Below are 23040 nucleotides of genomic sequence, written 5' to 3'. Positions count from 1 at the left end.
TGCTATTCAACCTTCACCAAGCAGCAGATCTGGAGCCACAGAGCCCACTCCCTGGTGTCACTGAGCCCACTCCCTGGTGTCACTTTGCCCACTCCCTAATGTCACTTTACACAAATGCACTTTTAGCTTCTGGGCAATTTCCTTCCCATGGTCCTGGACCACAAACACTGTTTTGAGCATGCCTGCCAGTAAGACTAGCCAGCACCAGTGGCAGGATGCCAATGAGGACAGATTCCCACTGAGTCCCATGAGCCAAAGCTCAGGGCTTAAGGATCAAAGCAAGACCGTGAATCCTGAGCCCACTGCTAAATATGGCCAGCTCTCACTGGCATCCATATGGCTGGGGCTTCGCATCAAGACTTGACCCTATGCAGGAGGTGTAGCTTTGTCCCAGCTTCTGTTCAGCTCTTAGCAAGTCCCATAGATTATTTTCTGTGCATTTGGGAAGGACTTCTGGGGGCAGTGGATGGGACAAGGGAAAACAAGAGGAGAGTGCAAGGCTGGATGGATACGTCATTCTTACTGTCATTTGCAAGCAAAAGGGCTCTGTTCACTACCGCGTCCAAGGACTCCCACAGCAGGAGGCTGGAGTGATGAGATGGTTCCAAGTGCAGCAGACTCTGGAGGATGGACAGCAGCTGGATGGAGACCGGAGTGCGGCTCACCTGGAAGACAGGGCAGCTTTCCATCACAGCAAGACCGGTTCCAAGCAAAGGGTGTTAACTTTGCCATTGCATGACTTTGCACCCCATGTGAGGGCCTACTTACTTTATTGAAGAGAGATGAAAAGACCTCATGATGATCGTTCATGTTTATCCCATCACATATCTTTAATAATTCCTCATCATCTTCTATCTTGAACTCCTCAAATGTATCACACTGGATAAGCAGATCCTCCTCCTCTATGTCTCTGCAATATTACAGCATTCATTTTCACTGGAGAGCCCTTCACTGATTTTCAGATGATTGTTTTTGTTTAAATGGCTTTTATCTCTTTGCCTCTCAGACTCGGCCAGTCGGTGTTCAAAGTACCCAACTCTACCTTATTTATAAAGGATCAAATGCCATCAGTGTGTCCTTTCTTGAACTGAATGTACCTCTTTCTACAGTCAAGACATGCAAATGAATGGGACTTTTCATGGCATAGCCTGGGCCAGTGTATGCTTTGTATGGGCTTCTTGGAACTGTAACAACAGAGTGGCATTTCCACCTTTTGAAACTGGGCCACCTTCTTCTTTTTTTTTTTTTTAAAGTCAAGACAAATTGAAAATATTCCAGTGATGTTTCTGTTCAAAAAACTTCCTTCTCTGTTACTCAAAACTGGATTAAAAAACCCCTGAATACTCTAAAGCCAACTTTTTCAGCATTCTTGAGACCACTCAGTGCAGGAACTCCACCCTTGCTAGCTGGCACTATTGCAAGATCTTCTCTTCTCTAATTTTTATGGGGTTGGACAGAGCAATTCCAGTTATGTGGATAACTGCAACTCACATATAATGCATTCTAGAATTCATCATGGGTGTTTCTGACACAACATCATTTTTAAAGTAAGAAACTGTGAAGATAGGTATGTCCAGATATGCATTAGTAAATTGTTTTAGCTGGATGCTTCTGGGACCAACACAAGCAGTGAAGGCGTTTTGAATATAGCAAGCTGCTCAGGGAGCCCACAGCATCACTTCAGGTTCAGTCTGAAACGCAGCCTCAATGAGGACGTTGCTGAGCCTTGCTCCATCTGTGCTCAGAGCCTTTGTCAATGCCATCTGTGCCAACAGCTGTCCCTGTGACACCGTGGTTGGCAAGAGCATCTTAACACTGGCCTAATGCCTCCGGTTCCTGTGTAATGGGTGCACAAAAGCATGGTCCGCTCCACACGGGTACACTTCACTTCACACAGCTGAAGGCTGATTAAGTTTCCATAGCTGCGTTACTGTGAATTTCATTTATAAAAGAAAATTTAAACAGTGATCCTTACCTTAGCTTGTCTAAAATATCCAATAGCTGAAGCCCTGGGAGAACAAAAAATAGATATATTGGCATTATGACCTACTTGGTACTGATGTGTTATGATCTTTATATAATGTTATGCTCATAAACACTTTTTGCAGAGAGAAAAAGTGAAAATATCTTCAGATGGATCAGTCAGATGAACGGTGCTGTCAAATGTCCCTTGCTCTCCACAGAGAGAAATGGAGCCCAAGCTCACCAGCTCAGATGTGCACATTATGTGAGGTGAATCCTAACAACGGTACGTAGGATCCTGGTATTCAAGCAGTTGGAAAGTATTTCTGACTCACAGGGCAGCTTCAGTGGCTCAGCTGAGTACACACAGGGTGAAGAAACCTTATGTACTCTTATGAGAAGCTGTAACATATAGAAATGGGGCTACATAAGATGGTTGGTTATAGAAATGTGTTGAAGAAGCTGGGATTCCAGAAAAGATCGAAGATATTGGAAAGCAGCAAGGTCTAAAAAATCTGTTTACAGAAAGGTTGTTGAAGTACATAGAGATCAAAAGACAAAAAAAAAAGAAAGGAGTCTGCCTTTAATATTTGCAGTTTTGCTCCCCAGCCCTCTTTAGTCACCTTATGGATACATCTGAAAATAAACCTGCTTGGCAACTGATTTTCTCCAGAGAAAGTTAGGTGCAACGAACATCCTTACCTATGAACTCGTTTCTGATTTGTGTCCTTGTTCTTAGCTCTTCTTTACCCAGTATGATGGCATTGATGGCACTCAGCAGTGTCACCATGTATGGCACGTTATCTGTGTTGGAGAGCTCGTTCATTATGACGCTGAATCGATACTGCTGGTTCTTCGCACTCTGTTAATAACACAAGTGAAATTTCTGCTCAGACAGTTCAGAAACATCTACCACTTTGGTGCAGGCTCTCAGATGGAATTAGCATCTAAAACCTCTCAGTTTATCCCACTGTGCGCAAGGCAGGAAGATACAGATAAAAGCAGCCCTCCTCCATCATGGAGCGGGGTCTGGTCAGCAGAGAAAGTCAGTGAAACTCCTCTTGGACCCCTTTATGCTTTCTGATAACTGATGCACCTACCTGGGCTTGTGGCCAATGAAACCCATGGATGTGGCATTATCTATTTTGCTAATCTGGTAGTGCTTTTCCTGCCAAAAGGGATCTTGTGGTTGGCAGTCATCTGTCCAGACAAGTCACAGAGCAGCACCATGGACTTATCCTGACCAGGCCAAATTTCCTCCAGTTTTCACCTTATAAATCCCTGCCTCTCTTACCAAAATGATGCAAAATGGCCTGAATTCCTATCGCTTTTCTGTGGTACATAGATCTACCTGCATGGATCAGAGCAGAGCCGTACCCCTGCTGCAGCCCAACACTTGCCTTGTAATGGTCCAGGGCATCCAAAGCCAAAGCATGGCCATCTGATGAGTAAATGCACAGTGCAGCCAGGAGCTCAAACACTTGCTTTTTGACCATGACATTAGTTGTGTCAAGTGCTGGAGGGAAAACAAAACAAAACAAAAAAGAATTTATAATGACATTAATGTTCTGAATCTCAGTGTCTTCTGCTACATGGCTTATGACCAGTGGTAGAAAAACAGATTGAAGGAGTGGAGCCAGAATGTGGAAGATGGGAAGAAAAAAATCTCAATTTATAGATATTCCATCCCAATAGCAATATCTGGTAGTAACTTCTATTGGGAACAGTAAATGCTAGTTCAAGTACCCTATTGGCATTTTGGTGCTGCTTGTAGGTGTTCATTTTTTCCATGTACCAGTGGTGCACTGCAACAGCAGCCAAGATCTCAGCACTCGCAATCGCACATTTTATTTCCCATTTTCACATATGGGTATTTTCTAGAACAGCAGATGAACCATTTTCTTCAATTAATGAGTCTTATTTTTAGTGCAGAAACACCCCATATGCATATCAAGTAGGCCAATTGTTCTAACCAGTCCCCACGTATTCTCTTTTTTCCACTACTCTTTCTCTGTGAGCCCCGGGAGTTGGGAGGAGTGGATTAGACCATCTTATTTTTCCTTTATTAGCGCACAAAGAAGCTTGACCACTGAAAAGCCCAGGGTACCGGCCTGTTTTTCACAGCACAAAAATGCCAGCTCTGTATTTCACACTAGTTAAGAAAATACAGGGTGGAGAGGAAGAAAGAGGACTTCAAAACTGAAGAGGGGGGCAAGCTAGCTTTCAGACTAAATGTGTTTTAAATAATTATTAATAAGGGTTTCTGGGCACACCGGTGATCTCAGCTCTGTGAAGTAGCACAGAAATTATCCTCCCAGCACCACCATCATTAAGTGGTGTACAATAAGTCCTAGGAGATGCCCTGACGAAGTTTCATACCTAATGACAAGCCAAGTGAATGGCAGCAGAAAGTGAGTGATATTACCTACCATCTTCTAGACGGAACAGACTGAGCAGCGCAGAGAACGTGCTCTCCTGAGTCTAAACCATGCCACCTTCCCTCCTCTTACAGGCTACAAGTCTCCACACCCTTTCAATCCCTCTCCCTCTGCCCTTGGGGCTCCCAAAGACTAAATAGCAAATGTCTGCTGACAGCTGAAGGGTCGAGGACTTCTCATGCCTGCGAACAGCTAAGGCTGGGTTTATCCCTGGCTTCTCAGTAAACTATGAAGATATTTGTGTGGAAATAGCATTGAGTGGTAAAGGCAATGTCATTTCAAAGCAGTATTATTTTAAAGAAGAAAGCAACCTCATTAATCAGTTGCGACCAACAATTTGCAAGAAGCCTGGTGTGAGGCAGGAGGACAAGCAACAGGAAAGTCCTGCCCCCATGCCACATTGATGGATGAAGCGGGAAGATGTCTTCTCACCTTGGAAGAGTTTTCTAACGTAGCCCTCATTGCTCACAATGTATTCGATGCCTTTGTGGGAGTTCATGACCGCTCGCACACAGTTAATGCAAGTGAGCTGAAGCAAGGCATCAGAAATCCTGGCCACTCCTCGCCCAGACAGCCTGTCCAGGGCCTCCAGCAGGAGGTCCAGCCCGCACAGCTCCAGGAACTGGACCATCCAGACATCATCGCTGTTCTCCAGCCGCTTCTTCAGCCCAGAGTAGTTTACCACTGATGGCATTTGCAGGAGACGGATGCACAGCTCTGGCTCTGCATTTTCCAGGTTGGCCTCTGACTGGTCAGTCTCCTGGGGTCCGAGTTTCTCCTTCAGGGCAGCCCACTTCTTGTGGGCACCTTCCTTTTTGATTGACATCGTGAACAGTTTGTCCTGAAAGAAAATGAAAAGACAAAGTGAGAAGCTTGCCTGGACTGACGAACAACCGTCCAGCAGCCCTGTTTTTTCTCTTAGTAACTGGGATGTAAAGCTCAACTGCAGCAGGTCCCCAGCTCTCCAGCATGTAGGGCACACACTGGAACCAGTCCTCTGCTGAAGAAACTCAATATATCCCCTCCTTAACCACACACATTACATTCAGGCCCTGAAAACTGTAGAGAGACTCTTAGCACATCTAAGCCAGCAAATGCAGCTTTAAAAGTAGCCAATTTACACCAGTCAATAGCCACTACCTATTTTCATGCAGCAAAAGGATAAGGTTGGAAGTGGCATTAACAGCTCTGAGCTACATATGCCCATTATCCAGTTTAAAATCTCACTGCACTGGAGAGGCTGTGCAGTTTCTAAGCATTTGTAATGAGATGGAGAAGTAATTTTGAGCATACCCTGCTCATAAGAGCATCTGATTACGTTGTTATTTTTTTGCTTTTGTTTCTTTTGACTGATGCGGAGGTTAGTTTTATAACACTCGCTTAATCTTTTCCTGTCTGCTGTAATAGTAAATATGTTTGCAAAACGTGCTGCTTGTGTGTGATAATGTGAGAGCCTGACAGGTTGCAAGCGAAGGGGCAGCAGCGGGAGGCTATGGAAACAGCAGCGCGCCTTTTTGGAGATGCAGAGCACCTCTTCAAGGCCCGTCTCTCTGGAGGACATGGCCTGTCTCTGCCATGCTGTTAGCAGCAAGGAGAGTGAGGAGCTGATTCAGCACAGAGAAATAGCAAAGCCAAATTTTCTGGTTTTAGGCAGGATTATTATTTTTCAGTCCCACAGTGATTAAATTGTACAATGCAAGGCCTTTACAAAGCTGAATGCAATCGGTTTAAAGCTGAATTGCTCCCAGAGAGGACAGTTTGTCTCACAAAAGGGGAATAAACCTGCTGGACCCAAAGCCAGCCACTAACGCTAGCTCCCCTCCCTGCCACGCCACTGGGACCAATGCTTCCCTGGGCCCACACGGGGCTCAAAATAACCTGGGGGCCAGTTGGCTCCCAAACCCCAGCTCCTGCAGGATTGAAGGAGTTATAGGAGAGTCTCTCTTTCCCTTACCAGCTACAGCACAAGGGTTTCTAGCCCTGCAGCGTGTCAGGAAAAGGCTTGAAAAATCTAAACTGAGACATCTCTGAAAGGTTTTATTTGCCAGAAAGCCAAGATAAAAGATGGACCATTTACAATGGTTGGAAATAATCTTGTTATTTTAAAGCCTGCCTTGTGATTTTTCCTGGGGACTGCACTGTTGAGGAAAGGTCCTGGCTGCTTCGCCGCAGCAGAGCCACATGGCTTCTGGTTTACCCAAAAGTTTCATTTTGGCAGTCACCCCTTGGCAAATACACAGCCAAAAAGTTTGCTCACCAATCTGTGGCAGGCATGATATTATAGGCCTAAACATGCCTCTTGGAAAGATGCAAAGTGTGATGGGGTGGGATATTTGAGAGATCCCGAACAATTCTCATGGGAAAAGGTGATGGTGGGACTCTCTGGCAGGGGCATTCAGCTCACAGCATCCACGGCTATGTTGAGTAAGGGTCAGAAGGTGGGGGAGTTAGCGGGATGCGGTCACAGAAAATTCTTTTAGAAAGCTCTGGAGGAACCCTCTTGCAGAGTTTCCCTTTGCTTCAGTGGGGAAAGAGCTGGCCAAGCGCCCAGTTGTTCACTGTTCTGTTATCTGAAAAAATGATGGTCACGATTGAAAAACATGAAGTTGCAAATATACCATCTGAGAACACACTGTACAGCTGAAAAAATCATAAAAAGGACCATATAAAAACCCCCAAAACCCAAACGGCAATCCCTCCTGCCAAAGTACAGGCTTGAATTTCTGAGATTTGTCATCACTGTCTGCAGCCCAGAGCCCTGACTCATTCTTGGTAAAATTCTTGTTGGAGTTAGTCACCCCCAGTCACTCCTCTGTACCGAAGCCCAGGATTTTGGGTTAGGCTCAATGCAAAGAAAAGAAATCCTCCCTCCCCAGAGGGAGAGGAGCAAAAGTGTCCTGCCCCCAGGGTCACAGCCCTGGCTATGGGTCCGTGTCCTACACCTCTCCCCACAGCAAATTTACAGTCATGGGGCTGAAGTGGTGCTCCTAAGGAGCTGCGGTCAAATCCTTCCCCGTGCTGTGCATCGAGCCCAGTAGTCCTCTTCCAGTGCCTGGGGTCAAGGCCAGACTTTCAGCGTGGGGCAGTGCTGAGGACCATCCGTCCAGGGTGCAGCACAGCTCATCCTGCCCAGCCCCGTCCTTCGGTGGCTTCCACAAAGACCCGAGGTCCCTCAGCCTCCCGCCCGGGAGGAGGAACCGACTGTCCTGGATTTTCTACTTCTGCACAGGGGATGGGCACAAGCCCCAGCGCTGGCAGCGGTGGCCAAGCCCTGGCTCACTGGCTGGGACCCGTCCCTCCTCTTGGCTCTGCTGTAACCCAGACTCTTTCCTCTCCCCCAAGTGAAAGGGTGCCCCAAGCAGAAGAATCTGGTTTTGGGCCTTGTGTGGATGGAAGAGCCTCGTGGTCCCGCTGCAGGAGCAGCCGTTGGAGGAGGACGGTCCCCCCGGCTCGTGCCCGGGCTCTGCCCTGCCTGGAGCTGTGCCGGGGCTCGTGCTGCTCAGCCGAGGGGCTGCAGAAGTGGCTGCCGACCACAAGCTTCCCTTTCTCTCAGTGTGACTTCTTTTTATGCTCAGCGAATCACTTTTTTCATTTGCGTGTGACTAAAGGTTTCTTTTCAAACTGGATAACAAAGCAGGCTGGCTTTTTGCTCCCAGTTGTAGAAATACTTCATTAGATATCGTATCAGCTACAGAAGGTCAGAGAGATTATAATAGCATTATTGACCTTAGGCTTAGCTGATTTCTGAAAATTACACTCAACCAGTGCAAGAGCAGAAAGGAAATACTGACAGAGCATCCTGTTTACCCATGGATTTGTTCTGAATTATCCTTTCCTCCCCACCTGCTCTGCACAGATGTGAAGAGATGAGAAACAAACCCAGGCAGGTACCTCTCCAAACAGTACTGGCTTGTGTTTTTATGGACTAAGCTGAACAAATTGGATTGATTAAATACTCTTCCCCACAGAGAGTGCACTTCTTCTGTAGGGAAGAAAAGAAGATGGCTAATGTATCTAACCGTAAAAAGGGAATAAAATAAATAGGAGCTGTACTATATAAATGGAAAGGAAATAAATATGGAGGAGACTGCAGTACAATTCTGCAGATGGTGTGATAAATCTGTTTACAAACACAGATATGAGTGATATATTATGAATGCAACATCTTTCCATATTTTCCGTGAAGCACAGTGTTGCAAAGCATCATCCTTAAAGGGCTGGTAGTTTTGCCTTTTATCTCTGACCACAGGAGCTTATTAGCAGGTAAATGATCTCAGCAGAGTGAGACAGATAAGGGATTAAAATGGAATGCATCTGTCTGGCTGTCTCACAGAGGCCATTTAGACTGTGCTGGCTGAGGGAATGAAAGTCCCCTGACAAAACGAGACAAGGCGCTAGACTTGAAAGGCTGAATACGTCTCTCCACCTGCCAGTAGAAGGGCATGGGGACCTTTGCTTTTTGCTGCCCAGGCCATAGAGGAGGCTGCGATGGTGGAAGCAATGTCCCCAGCCTCTGTGTCCGACTGTGCCTGCAGCACCCGTGGTCTGCCCTCCCATCGCGCTTGGCATCGGTGCTGGGTGCTGCTCCCTAGGGCACATCCTGATGGAGCACCTTGTGCTTGCTGCCGTGGGGACACCCACAGCCCACAACGTTCACCGTGATACGTGCAACCCTCCCCTCATCTTGCTTCTCACCCTCAGAGGTGGGTTAGGCCTGATGGGGAATGACAACTAAAGAAGCATCAATGCAAAAATACTCTTAATTTGAAGAGATTCCTTTGAGAAACATAAAGGCATCATAAAGGCTTGTCCGCTTGTACCCGGCTACAGCAACATTGTGGTTTGTGGTGCTATCTTTCCAGATCATTGGGTTTGCAAAGCTGTGATGTTCCCTGCATCCATCCAACCCAGTTCATAAAATTTCCTCCTCCTTTCTTTTTGAATCAGGTGCTTCCCAGATTCAATGTTCTGTGCCCCTCTGTCCTTCAAGTCAGCTCCTAGGGAGATGACATCTGTGGGAGATAAATCAGGGCACATCAATACTTTCTCCATCCTGTGATGCTGTGGAGAACAGAGCTGCACAGCACAGCTTTCAGTCTAAATTATTACATGCCTCCAGGATGACATGGATCACAGCAAGGACCTGGGAGAACATGTCAGAAGAGCTTTCTCAGGGCAACAAAATATGATCAAGTGAAAACAAAAGGGAGAAAAATTACAGGTCAAAACCATTCTGATTTTTTGGGAGCAGACCCACTGCCCATGCTGCAGGACAGGGGGGCCTGAGGGGGAACAGCAGCTCCTTGCTGCCCTTTGAAGAAGTCTGAGAGCATCCCGACCCCAAGTGCTGCCCTCACAGCCAACCGCTTCCCTCCACAAGGCTGCTTGGGCACACCGCTGGCCCTTAAGAAAAGCTCTTTTTTGCTGCTCAGCCCCTCCTCCCTTCTATGCCAGTTCCTGGCACTCAGGAGCCCGTTCTACCTGGCTGACTGCTAATGATAGGTTTTGCTTCTGGATAGTTCCAGTTTCCACTCTGCTGCTGGGAATATGCCGAGCCTTTGTATTTTGCAACATGTCAGACTACTCAGTCACTAAAAAGAAACAACATCCTGGCTTTGTGCTTTCCAAAAGCACTTCAGGAAGCATGATGGGTTTTGTTCCTCCTCTCCTCTTGCTTTCATTTGTACTATTGTGTTTTCCTGTGCAGCCTCTGAACAGCTGGCGTACATACAGGCTAATGAAATCATCTTCCCATGCACCAAAAGAGGTGTTGGGGGGGACTCAAAATTTCTATTTTAGAAACCAACCTGACCCCTTGGTGTGGGCCCATTTGTGTTGGTAGGAACCGGCAGCATACTCAGTCTCCCAGGGGAGCTGATGGTAAGGGTATGGTGGGAAATTGAGGCATGCACACAAAAACCATGGTTTGCTCACCAGACCCTGCCTCAGCACGCAAACCAACTGCTGCTCCATCCTTTTTCTGCCATAGCCAGTAGCCTCAGTCGCCTCCAGATCTATGTATTCTTGATCTCCCCAGTATCAGAGGCCAGAATGAGTCATTCATGCTTAAAAAATTAAAAGGTCTTGGAACGAGGCCTAATCTTGCTCGGCATTACTGAAGAAGTTCATGAAATCTCTGGCACACTACGCTTTGCTTTGGCACAGCCCCCGTGTGAGGCAAATAGGAGCTCTCGCAAAGCAGCCCGCGTCGGCTGTGTCCTCAGAGGCACCGCACCGTCACGGGGAGTGTTTTGCCTTTAGCAAATGAGGGAGCACGGACACGCAGCCCGCTGCGGCCAGCGGGCAGGAGCTGTGCCATCCACGTGCTGGCTGGAGGTGGCACGGGGCTGGCAAGGGCTTCTTCTGGCAGTGAACTCCAAGAAAAGGACTTCAGTCCATAGACAAAAAGGACCATGCCGGCATATGTATTTGCCAGTATAGCTTATTCTTTTACAAAGAAAGGAAAAACACGTTGTCCTGATTCAGTCCCATCATCTAACACTATTAGGATGCTGTGTGCCTGCACAGCTCCTCTCTGCTGGGCAAATACAAGCTATGGTATTGTGTGATGCCTTGCACAAGGGGTAAATGTTCTATTCAACATGTAGTGGCAGTGGTGGGGTTACACCAGGATTAACCATGCTGGTAAATATAATCACTGGTGCCTGCTTCCTTGCCAGTAAATAAACAAGTAAATAAATCATCAGGCTGCTATAGGTACTACATGCAAATCCAGCTCAAGTTTGATGCTCAAGGATGTTTATGTTAGGATCGTCAGTGGCACCTAAAGCCTTATTTGTATTTAAAGGTTGCACCAGCTTAGCTTTAAATGGGTTTAAAACCACTCTTTGTTACACCAGTAACGCTGTCTGAAGACACTCAATAACCAATTCACCTTAACCCGGGAAGCCAGGTTTAAATCAGGCTGGTGCAGCTCTCAGACCTTCGCTTTGGGAACGGCCAACTGGAGAGACCTTGGCCAGAAGCAAGGTGCCAGCCTTCCCTATCTGTTTGAGTGCCAAATCAGCTGAACCAATTTTAAAAGCTTTCCACGGTGGGTACGAGCCCTGCGGCATCCTTGTATGTTACCACTGGCGTTCAGAGGCACGGCGGATTTTGGGTTGGAGGGATGCTGGGTGGTAGCCAGCACCTGCCCCGTGCAGAGGGTGCCGGCTCCCAGCTACACTGCAGCAAATGGGGCTGCAAATGCTTCACCCTGATCTCACCACAGCTTCATCCCCGCTGTCATTAGCAGACCCACGGGAGCCAGCGAGGTGCCCTGACCCAGCCGGAAAGGAATGGGACTTGGGTCTGGATCCCACGAATATCCTGACGGGGTGTAAGGCGGGTCTGGAGGGCCCCCCGCTCCCTGCTCCAGCACCCACACGCTCAGACGGAGGCAGCCCATCCACCTACCAGCGATTCCAGCATCATTCAGCATTTGGGGATGCAATTATTATGATTATTATGATTTGGGGGTCACGTGAGAAGCAGAAACTGTTACCCAGCAACATGGACAGTGTGGTGGTAACTTTCTAAGACTCTCCCAGCTCCCGCTCAGCAGGAAGCTGTCACACAAACAGATATTATGAGAACCATAAACCTTTTATTGCTTTTTTTTTGTTTGTTTTTAAACACCTCCACAGGATGCCAAGAGGACAGAGAAAACAGGTAGAGGGAAGAATTCCTACCTCAGAGCTGAAGCCAAATTATTCCCTTGTCTCTCTCGCACAGAAGGGTCCTTCTCGACCGGCTGTGTGAGCCTTCACTTCCCCAGCCAGCTCATTTTCTTCTTCTCTGCCAAGCAACCTGCAGTCAATAAAGTCTAAATCCTCAAATGAGCGTGTCTGCAAATCACACGCTCTAAGAAAGTTCAACAGGATGTCGGCATCTAATAGTATGTAAATACCAGTCTTCGGAAAGGTGCAAGGAAGTGAATTTTCTGTAGCCTCCAGGGAAGGCATTTGCATATCATTTCTCACCCCGTTCATTCACTCTTCGGAGGGTGACACTTCCCCATGGGCTGGGAAGGAGGGAGGCTTGCGCCGCATCTCCGTCCGCCAGCACGAGAAAGCAGTCCTGGCACAGGGTGACTCAGAGCAGGGAAATGATCAAAGCAGGGAAATGATCTGGCAAAGGAAAGGAAAAAAAAAACCCACCCAAAAAAACCCCAAAGAAGGATGGCCGGGGTGGGTGGGATGGAGAGTGTGGGGGTGGCAGGCAGCAGGGACAGCCCCTTGCACCTTGCATCAGCTGCGCGGGGTTTTCTGGCTTTGTGGCGCCGGGGTTTTAAACACTGCAAGATCTCAGAGGTCTTTGAAATGCTGGGAGAGCCAGGACAGCTTAAAATAATGAGGATGTCTGACCCAAGGCTGCCCAGCCCAGGATCGGCAGTGGGGAGAAGGGTGGCAAAGCAAGGGTCAGAGGGTCAGGCAGCGTCCCCCGGGCAGGGGCTCGGTGACGGGAATCCTGCTCTCACTGGGGTACCCCTAAGGTCCCACTAAGCTTCAGTCCGGCCCAGCTTTTATGGGCTGAGCAGGCTCTGAAGACTTTAAAAGCTTTTTAACAGAAAATGTCTCTGTGCCTTTCTGATCGAGATTTCACGTGGAAACTGGTTTGTGAGCCACAGCTGTAAAATGCATCCATTCAGCCTCTCGGGAGGTGTTAACTGAAAGCCAGTTATTATTAAACTGTGAATATTTCAACATGGCCCATTTTAGCAGAGACCTCCTGCCTGGCTCAGGGTAGCTGTTAGGCTTCAAATGCTCGTTTTTTTCTTACTCTGTGAGGTCTCTACCCTGAATTGAACTCCCTAGATCAAAAGTTGGAGCCCACAGCAAGAGCTTTCCTGCCTTAGTGGGGAAACTCAACCCTTGTGTACATGAGCACAGCTCCACCAATATTAGAAATACACTGATCTGTCTGCCCTTTGGTCCAAATTCAGCTAGCCCTTAAGAGACGAACTTGCTTTCTAATTAAGGAAGTTTCACCATAACAATTCAATACCCAGGGAAATGACTCTGCAAAGCTCCCCATCCTGCTGTAGGAAGCTCTCTGAGGGCGTGTTTATCCAATACAAGACAAACGTTAATTCATGATGGGTTTTACAACAGCAAATGAATGTCACTTGGCGTTACGTGCACTCCTGAAGTGTAATCCGCAAGTCCGCAAAAGGTCAGTCACTAATCTAGTTCTTGGGAGCAGGATAGGGATCACACCAGGTTTTAGGGAAAATGTAAAAGGTTAAGAGAAGAAAAATTCCTGCAAAGAAAGGATTGTTGATGTTGCAAATTCCTGTCCTCGCAACCACGGAAGAAATTTAAAGGGCTATCAGCTCCCATCAGGTTTCATCTGAAGCCCGGACCTGTGAGATATGCCAGAAAGGTTTGTGTTCTTAGAAAGGCTGCATCGTCTTCCACATAAAAAAAAAAAATAAACAGAAGCAGAGAAATTGGGCTAAAAAGCAGAAAAACCAGCTCTGGGGCTGCAGTGTCCCTCTGCGGGTCCCACAACACATGAACAGCAGCAGCAATGGGCCATAGCTGAGAAAAACGAGGGGGTTTGGATCCCAGCTCCTGCTCCCAGCACGTGCATCACTTGTGCTTCTTCCAGGCATTCGCAGCCCTGCCTGGCCGCTGCAGGCAGCTGCCCGCACCCTCGCCACGCTCTGATGCCAGCCCGCGCGGGAGCAGCTTGTGGACACATGGATGCTTCTGCTTGCCCCCACACCACCAGAATGTAGGGGGTTAAGGGCATAAATCCTTTGATGGATCCATCCTCTCACATCTGAGCTTCTGTCCCAGCGACTTTGCTTTCAGAGAGAGAACTAACGGTTTTCCCCCAGCAAATCAGCCCAATTTCACCCTGATTTTCTAGCAGATGATTTGGTGGTCCTCCGAACAGTAATTACATCAAAGTCAGGCAGATTAAATCAAGAACTAACAGTTTAGTCCCGCGTTAGGTAAACAAGAGCTGAGACCCTCTACAGCTCCACTATTGCTCTGCCTCCAGATGGCAGCATGGTGGCTCCCCTGCACATGTGGCGGGTCCGCAAAATGCAGGAATCCAATTAAACAGAAATAAATACACCCAATTTGCCCTTAGGAATTAGATTATTCCTGATTACAGCAATCAGTGTCTTCTTGCTGCTCTACATTTATGCAACAAATCGGCTCCTGTGCCAGTGGCTTTTCTTGTAAGTTGTGTCAAGGATTTTGGAAAGGAGACACTCAGCTCATTTCTGGCTGGCAGAGAGAGATGCTAGCCAGAGGTCTGCTGCGATGGCTCTTTTTAGGTGATCCTGCCTAAAATGCCTGGTATCATCCGCTACTAAATTACTAAGCATCAGCACAGCCAGTATTTGAGAATTACAGGTGTAATATTCGCCTCCCCATCTCTGCGACTGCCTTGTTGGGTACTGCGGCTCCTATAGAGCCGGTGAAGACAACCACACGTTTATAGGGGAAAAATTAGGGTACGGGGAAAAAAATCTGGATAATTAACAAGACTCCTTCATTCATCTGAGAACTGAATTCCACATTAGAAGGACCAGTGTCAAAGAAAGTGCTGAAAGGGCACTGAAAGGGGGTTTGGCCAGGTGAAGACAGGCAAATTTAGGGGGAGAGCCCAATCTTCCCCCTGCCCACAAGGAAGGGAAGGTGTCTGGCCTTTGCAGCGTGACCCTGTGCCACAGGGACAGCAGCAGATGCCAGAAGAGCTGCTGGGGAGCAGATGGGGTGGGCTAGCGATGACCTTCCCAGGCATTGGGAGAGCACAGTGAAAGCAGCGGGTTCGCTCCCTCCTCGAGGAGCAGAGACATCTGAGCATCCTCAGGAAGTCGTGGGAGCAAGATGGGAGCTACAAAGCTGACTGCTGGCTCTTCTGCTTACTGAATTGCTCTCCCGCTTACTGAATTGCTCTCCCCTCCTTGGAGACGGACACCCGTCCAGTGCTCTTGTCACAGACCAGCTCTCTGACTGCTTTTCTGCTGAATATGTTCACTTTAGATGATGCTATAAGGAGAAGAAAAAAAAAAAAAAATTCGTTCTGAAGTAGTCTTTCTCTGATGGATACTTCAGATAATGAAAATAAAGGACTCTGCTACTGCCAGCACATGCATATTTCCGGGAACTTTGTATTTAATGGGGTCGATGTACTATAAACATCCAAAACATTTTCTCCACAGCTCTTTCGGTAGGAAGCTTCTGCAACGAAAAAACATCCTGTTTTGGGGAGGGTGCTTCCAGCCGGGGAGATTAAACCATTAACCATGGGGATCTCGGTGCTTTCTTTGGACAGGCGATGACAAAGTTTTTTGCCAAAACCCCAAACTGCACCAGCAGTTCTACCCAGAGCAAAGGGCACAGACCCATGCACAGGTTTCTAAAGGACGTACGTGCTCCTAAGCACAGGCTGAGGAAAGAGCCTGATATTTATTCAGTTTATTTATCCTGCATACATATATTACACCTGTGCTAAGGCTGCAGGGGAACCACTTAGGAATTGCCAGGATGAAGGCTGCCGAGGCAGCTGAACTCTGCTCCCTTGCGCACACGCCGGTGCTGCAACAGTGAGAAGCTGTAATTACAGAAAAAAGACCGCTTGAGCCCTGCCCCAGAGGGAGAGAGGCAGGCAGGTCCTGTGCAGGTTTTAGCCATACTTCTCTGGCACAGGCACAAACCTGCCTCACTTGCACAAGGATGATCTTCAGGCAGGGAATAGCTCTTCCCTAAAAAACAGTATGATGCAGGAGCTCCACAGGGGAAAGGGTTGTAGGCACCACTAAACCAAAGAGATGCTTGGATCCATATTCATGTTTACAGACGTCTCTGCTGAAAAAAAGCTACTGAGACACCAGAATGGTACATAAGAAAGCAGCATTTTCCCAGCTCTTTTCCAAACAGGCTGCAAACACAACTCCCTCCTATTGAGATCAGCTTTTCCATTCAACCGCTGATGAATCATGGTGGCTGGTATCTCACCTGGTGAAGAGCCCAAGAGCAAACACCCTGAACATTTTTGTTCAGATAAGGCTGACCATAGCCAGGATTCCTCGGGTTAAGGAGAACAGACCCAGATACTGCCAGGTACTTTCCTGTAAGCTTGTCTGAATATGAATGTTACTAAGAGTAACCAGAGAACGTGCTCAGCTGCCAATTCAAGAAATTAAGCATTTGAGCCGTTTAAAATAAATTCTTGCAGAAGAGTGGCTTAGCATGATTTCAAAACTAATCCACTCCAAAGATGCCTTCAGACTATTGTCTCTACTGCTGGGTGAAAAAGTTTGAAGTCCCTATGTTACAATGCAGTAATCTTAGAACATAGACTAGCTTAACCTTTCACTTTGCTACAGTACTTGGTCCAGCTGCTTCGAGAAGACCTAAAGTTGTCCTCCTAGATATTATCTTTCCAGTTTTAACTCAGCCTTGGAATGAACGTGAAGGGATTTTAATATGGCCCAACCAGCTGGGGGTTTATGATGGGAAATTCTCATGCTGGGGAGAAATGACCTTACTATACATAGCTCTAACTTACATGCAGGATATCTTATACCAACATTTTATTTTTTCCTGCATAATAATTTAAATCACTTTAGAAACAAGTAGTTGATACTGGGTTTTTTCTTTACAAAGAAATCAGTTGTTCAGTCATATCCTCAGGTTTGCGTAGTCCAGAGAGCTGCAGTGCTTTATGCCAGCTGAGCATGTGGCTGTCATTGATCTTCAAGTGGAAAATCACTATATTTATCTGATAAATAAATATAAAAGTAATATTAGGATATAATTTTATAAGTGATTCATCCCTATACATATGGCTTGCTCCAACACTTGCTTACAAGTGTTATCAGAACAGGGGTTTGGGAATTACAGATTTGTAAATCAATTCAGCTCTGTGACAGTCCTTTTCCCTACCTTCCTTCTAGATAAACAGAGGCCAGATTTAGGGCTTGGTAATGGTTATGGAAGTTCAGTCCATTTCCAGTAATGGAAATAACAAAAACCAGAATTTATCCCCAGGCTTATAAAAGAAGCCTCAGGACTGGGTAAATACAAAATAACTCATGAATATTGGACAGCTTGTTCTGAAATGTGGAACTACAGCCCATCAGCGCATAAACAAGAGAGCAGAGCCAAGCAGGCTGGAAAGCAGTGTTCCGAGGAAGAGATGGAGCAGCTCAGCCAGGCTTCGGATGCAAGCTACTCAGGGAGCCGGGTGCCACATCAGCATGATGAAAACCAGAAGGGAAACGAGTTATAAAACATATCAGGGAATAAAAATATTTGTTCCCCTGTTAACCTTCAAGGCGGGCTCAAATTTGCACCACTTGTCATGTAAGTCAAGAACAAGACACGTTCACAAAGACTTTCTGAATTGCAAAGCCCACTGCTGAAGTGCCAGGTAAATGTCGCAACCCACAGCCTCTTTTTCCATGCAAACTTTTTTGCTCTGGCTCAGAGCGCGTTTGCTTTACTGCATTGTACACGCAGCTGAAACTTAAGCCGACCAACTCTAAAGGATTTCTTTTTTCTTTTTTTAAATAGCAGAAGTAATTAATCTGCTTCAGAGAATGAATCAGCCTTTTCTGAGCTAGAAACACACAAAGGAGGAGATTGTGGTTGTTTCTGGAGCGGGAGGGAGGCTTACTCACACAACCGACGCAGCAGAGGCAGCCGCCCAAGGTCCACAGCTGTGGGGGGGCAAAACCCCAAAGCCGGACCCCAGAACCCCCCGGTGCCACCCCGCGCACCTGGGGGACCCGCTGCAGCGGAGGGAGTGAGCTCGGCGTTGGGCAGCAGCACGGCTGGAAGAGATGGGCCAGTGCAAACCCAACGGTGCGGGGAGGGCTGTGAAGGACCTCGATCTGGGCCAGGCGGTGGAAAGAGCTGGTTTGCCGTGGCTTGGTTTCTTGGCAGGCTGTGGGAAGAAAACCATTGCTCATAGAGCTGCTACCTCGTACCACGGGAACTTCTGTTTGCACCGGGGGGCTCTGTCAGAAAAGAACGCTAACGCTTAGCTCGTTGCTTTCGGTGAACGCCGGGCAACGACTTAACAGAAGAGCTGGACAGACGAGGAGTAGACAGCTCCCAGATAGGGGAAACCAGCACAACAGAAGCAGGACGGAGATAGCTGTCTTATTAAAAATAATGCAATTTAACTGACAGAGCGGAGGGTAACAAAGTTATTCCTAGAGCCGCTCACCGACGTAACAAATAAATAGAAACGATGCCGTCCTCATTCATCGATTTGGAGAGAGGAAACGGGCTCTGCTGCCGCTGCCGCTTCCCTCCTTCCGTCCCCTCCGCCTGCCGGCGCAGGCTGGGGAGAGGCTGTGTCTCCAGCAAGGGACGCGCTCGCCGTGCGGCCCCGGGGACGGCGGCGGGGCTGGCACGTCTCCCCGTGTGGCACCGGCCCTGCCGGCGGCCAGGTGGGGCAGGCGGCCACGACTCCCCGGGCAGACGGGAGCGGAGCAGACCCGCGGGTCCCCAAATTCACCTGACCTCTGCAAGGGCAAAATCACCAACATTTTCCATTTCAAACTGCAACTAAATGTAGAGGTTTTATGGTTGCAGGGTGCCTCCTTTCCCACACTTTCCTGGAGTGATTTCCAAGTTCCTCCGCTGTCCTCGCTCGTTAAAACGTGACTCAGCTCTCCCAGCTGGAAAAGCAGAGACCCACGCAGTCCCGAGGTGGCCTGCTGCCATTAGTGATGTCCTGTGTCGGCATTAACCATCAGCTTGGGAGCAGCAGAGGCAACAGAAGGCTTTGCAAGTCAGATCTGGGGAGAAATCAGTGTTACTGAACCTATGGGTACTCTGCGAGCAGCTACGCAACCTGTCAACGGGAGTTTCTCTCGTGTCCCTTTTGGGAAAGTCCTCCCAGCACCAAGGACTGACTGAGGAGACCTGCACAACAGACTCTAATGGAGCAGCAATGCAAAGAGAAAATTCCTCCTCTGCCCTTAAACACTCCCCCTAATTAATACCATACACACCTCAGCCGAGGCAAAATAATGGTCATGGTAAGAAAAACAAATGGGAAGTCAATGCAAAATAGCACCACCTGGTGACACCTACTATAACCATGCCAAGTTCAACATTGCACCCTACCAGCTACAAAATTTGGCAGTTCTTCATTTGCCTTTCCTTTTTTTACTGGACATAGTGCTGGAGCAATGTCCCTTCTGAAGTGAGCTGCTGCTTTTAAGGTACTTAAACATTTTGGAATCGGCTGAGTGACTCCAATGCTGGGATGAGGACTTCATCCACTGGCTTTCAGTCATCCTTCTGGCTTTGCCTGGTCTCTTTTATCAGCTCAGTAGCTTTTTCAGAGCACCTTGAAATACACCATCAAATGCTACAGAGCTTTTTGCAAACACTATTGCTTGCTTAAGATTTTCATTGATCTGTGGCTTCAGCATTCCCAGCACTTTGAAACGTCAGCTCAGGTATCACAGTAGTAGAAACAGCTGAATCTGTGAGCAATACCTGTTCATTAGATCAAACAGAAAAAACCTCACGCTATTAGACCCTCTCCTGATGCTTTCCGCAGATCTGAAAGGCTAGGTTGACAAAACAGCAACAAATGTTCACCTGCCACATCGTACAACCACTTACTTTTAAGTGTAACAACCGTTGTAGATGCCGGGCTATGACTCGGGGGCTCGTGAGCTCCCCACACCCTCTTCCTATTTGTTTCCACATTCAGTTCCATACCATCGGCTTCGTCGTCTACCACTTATGACATCTGGTAACAAGCATAAGTCTTGGCCATTGCTCACTAGTTGTTTTGGGTTTTTTTAGTAAAAAGGAACTAGACAATACTTGCCCTTCACGAGGATCCTGAGTGGCACTGAGAAGTCACACAAATGTAGTGAACCCTTTTTTGAAGCATTCCCATCTAGCGCTTCACTTCAGTTTGTACAGCACGCCTGCAGAACTGGAACAACCGGAGTGCCATGACAACCCCACACCAGACCTACCAGCACGATGCCACCCTCCGTTAGAAGGAGAAAGCCAGGGCTCAAAATTCGATGTAACTTTTTTCCTTCTCCCAATTTGGTCTTAGCATCTCGGTTGACAGCATGGGACCCAAGAGCTCTCAATATAATTAAAATACAGATTGTTTGCCCGCTCGGTTGCAGCACTTGGTGCTCTCAGTGCTTTTTCTGGCCACTGGGAGATGAAGGCAGCCTCTGCAGCACAACGCTCACAAACACTGTATGATAAACTGCTACACATGCAATGCTGAGAAAAACTGGAATAAACTTGAGTTTGGTGGATAATGCCAAAGGGATTATAACATATTAGGCCAGAAGCTTGAAGTCATTCTCCAGCCTCCCTCCTGCACTGAACACCAGCGATATCACACTGCAGGGCTGTATCTAGCTTCTGCAAAATATTTAGCTATTTTTCACCTAGTTAGATAAAAAGCAATGTACAATGTTAACAAATGGAACAGGGGTAACTCCTTGTGATGTGTTTGCACCTACCGACTGCGGTATTTTGCACCGAGCAGAGCTGGATTTGTTCAGTGCCACTGTGTGATCCTATGAGTTGACTTTGTTGATTCAGTGGGTGGTATTTCCTCTGAATCATTATTGATAGACCTTATTGCAAATCTTAATAGCAAGGATATTCAACTGGGAGTTAAATCTGAGCTCAGATATGAGCACTGAGTTTGTCTGAAGTTCCCCCAACTTTTGCAGCTCTGTGAATATTGTCCACTGCCTAATCCATGGCATTATGCTGCTACCCACTGCCGAATTACGCCCATCTTCTACTCATGACTGGTTATGGTATAATGGTGGGATTAAAAATCCCTCATCCACAGAATAATTGTTGCAGAAAAAAAATGAATAATCGAAGACATGGAAGTAAATGGCAGGGGAAAGGAGGACAAAATGCAACTTAGTTTGCTTTGATAAGAGCAATTTTCTACTCAGTTGCTCTGGGAAACCTATCTGGCATACCTGGCACACAAGAAAGGGGTAGAGTTCAGCTTCCAACACATTTGAAATGCAGCCACTTGCTACACAGCTCAGTGAAACCAGGAGTTAAGACACAAAAGATGAAAATTCGTAATAAATAGGGTACAGACCTAAAAGGATCGGACAGCCAGTCCCATAGAAAGGGTCAGTCTGAGTTTGGCAGGGGTCACTACCAAAAGCGAGGGAGACCCCATGCTACTTAACATCTGCCTTCACAACAAAGCGAGCGAGAGAAAGCTGGGAGAATACTGCACCAGCACAGAGCATCGGGATATGCAATAAAAATGGGATTAATAAGAGGGCTGGAATAAGATCAGAGCTGACAGCAGAACCCAAAAGTCGGACGGACACCTGGGGATGAAAATCCCAGTCTCCCACCCCCATCACAGGACAGGAGGAGCCCGGGGAGGAGGTTAATTGCAGTACCTACCAGGTGAGGTATTTATTTCTAGGAGAGGTGTCAAAGCACGAGAGGCACCAGATGGACCTCTCAGCCTTGCAGCTCTGCTCATCCACGGGGAAGTCAGAGAGTAAGAAGCCCACTGCAGGACTGCCAGGGATCAGCAGAAGCTGGAGCCTGCTTCATGAAAGCAGACAGCAAGTTCTAGCTTGTCTGGCATTGCACAGCAAAGAGAAGAGCATGCAACTCCTATTTCTATACTGGTAAGAGAGAAAGGCATCAGACTGGGAGAACGAAGCAATCGTAGTGCAAATATAAATAAGAGAAAGCCATATATTGGAAAAAGAATTTTCTAACAGTTCAGTAAAGTTCTGAAACTTCCCCTTCCTGGGAGATCAGGAACAAATGAATTACAGTGGCATGCAATAAGGCGTAATATCATTCAGTGCTTAGATTTGCTGACCTGCCAGGTCCCTTCCAGTCCTACGTTTAGATTATCTTTTACACAATGGGTCTTGTACACTGCTTGCATTTTTGAAGCAAAATTCTTGGATGACAGCCAAGAATGGGATTATTAACTTATAACAGGACCAAAAAAATCACATACCCTCATAGGTTCCTGCAATCCACCCCCCGCCCTCCAGTTTTGGCAGCCACCGCTCCTCTGTACGGCGGAAAAACAAGCTTAAGTGGATGGAAGAGAAATCAGGTTAGTGGCCAGATGGCCCAAATTCTGAGCAAGTTCAGTAGGTCGATTGCAACCTTACTATAACTCTGCTGACTCCAACTTTTCTTTTTAACTGACTTAGGCCAGAAGTTTCCTAGCAGTCTGGAGGCAGGCAGGGAGCCTGATGTGTTTTGCAGCCTGCAGCGTGTTTACTCAGAGAAATTCCTCAGTCTTAGGAATCCAAGAAAAACGATGTGCAGTTCACAATGCTGATCTGGTACGGGGAGGGAGGACCGTGAACACCATTTTGGGGTATTTCTCCTAAGATCGGTGTATTCCAGCACTCCTTCCCCGCCCCCAAGCTCTGGAATTCAGCTGGTGTTGCAAGAAGCCACTTCATCGTTGCAGAGCTATTGAGCAAAAGGGAGGATGAGGCACGAGAGAAGTATGTGAGTAAACCCGGGGCAGGACTTGGGAGACCTTGTCTAAAAACTACTGGATAACAGAATCTTTCAAAACAAAAGCCTGAAACCGGCCCAGTCCCGGGAGCGGACACGGCAGCCGCACGCTATATGCTAGTAGATGG

General features: G+C 47.4%; 1 protein-coding gene and 1 long non-coding RNA gene across 2 annotated transcripts; both read right to left on the bottom strand.

Annotated features, from left to right (window-relative positions):
* Positions 1–1971: 1971 nt before the first annotated feature.
* Positions 1972–14473, bottom strand: INF2 (inverted formin 2). Its single transcript, XM_049828481.1, has 5 exons — positions 12092–14473; positions 4833–5241; positions 3363–3478; positions 2665–2824; positions 1972–2009 (listed from the first exon to the last, which is right to left on the bottom strand). Exons 2-5 carry the CDS (start codon positions 5224–5226, stop codon positions 1972–1974), a joined length of 708 nt encoding a protein of 235 aa, XP_049684438.1. The 5' UTR covers positions 5227–5241; positions 12092–14473.
* Positions 14474–15431: 958 nt separating this feature from the next.
* LOC126050522 (uncharacterized) lies at positions 15432–22562 on the bottom strand. The gene is made up of 3 exons (XR_007509574.1): positions 18600–22562; positions 18148–18314; positions 15432–17147 (listed from the first exon to the last, which is right to left on the bottom strand). It is a non-coding gene; the product is annotated as an uncharacterized LOC126050522 (long non-coding RNA).
* Positions 22563–23040: the final 478 nt, after the last annotated feature.

Source organism: Accipiter gentilis, chromosome 25 (genome assembly GCF_929443795.1).
Source record: "Accipiter gentilis chromosome 25, bAccGen1.1, whole genome shotgun sequence".
NCBI classification, from domain to species: Eukaryota; Metazoa; Chordata; class Aves; order Accipitriformes; family Accipitridae; genus Astur; species Astur gentilis.
The sequence above is the reverse complement of the archived record's forward strand: the minus strand, read 5'-3'. Positions and strand labels throughout refer to the sequence as shown.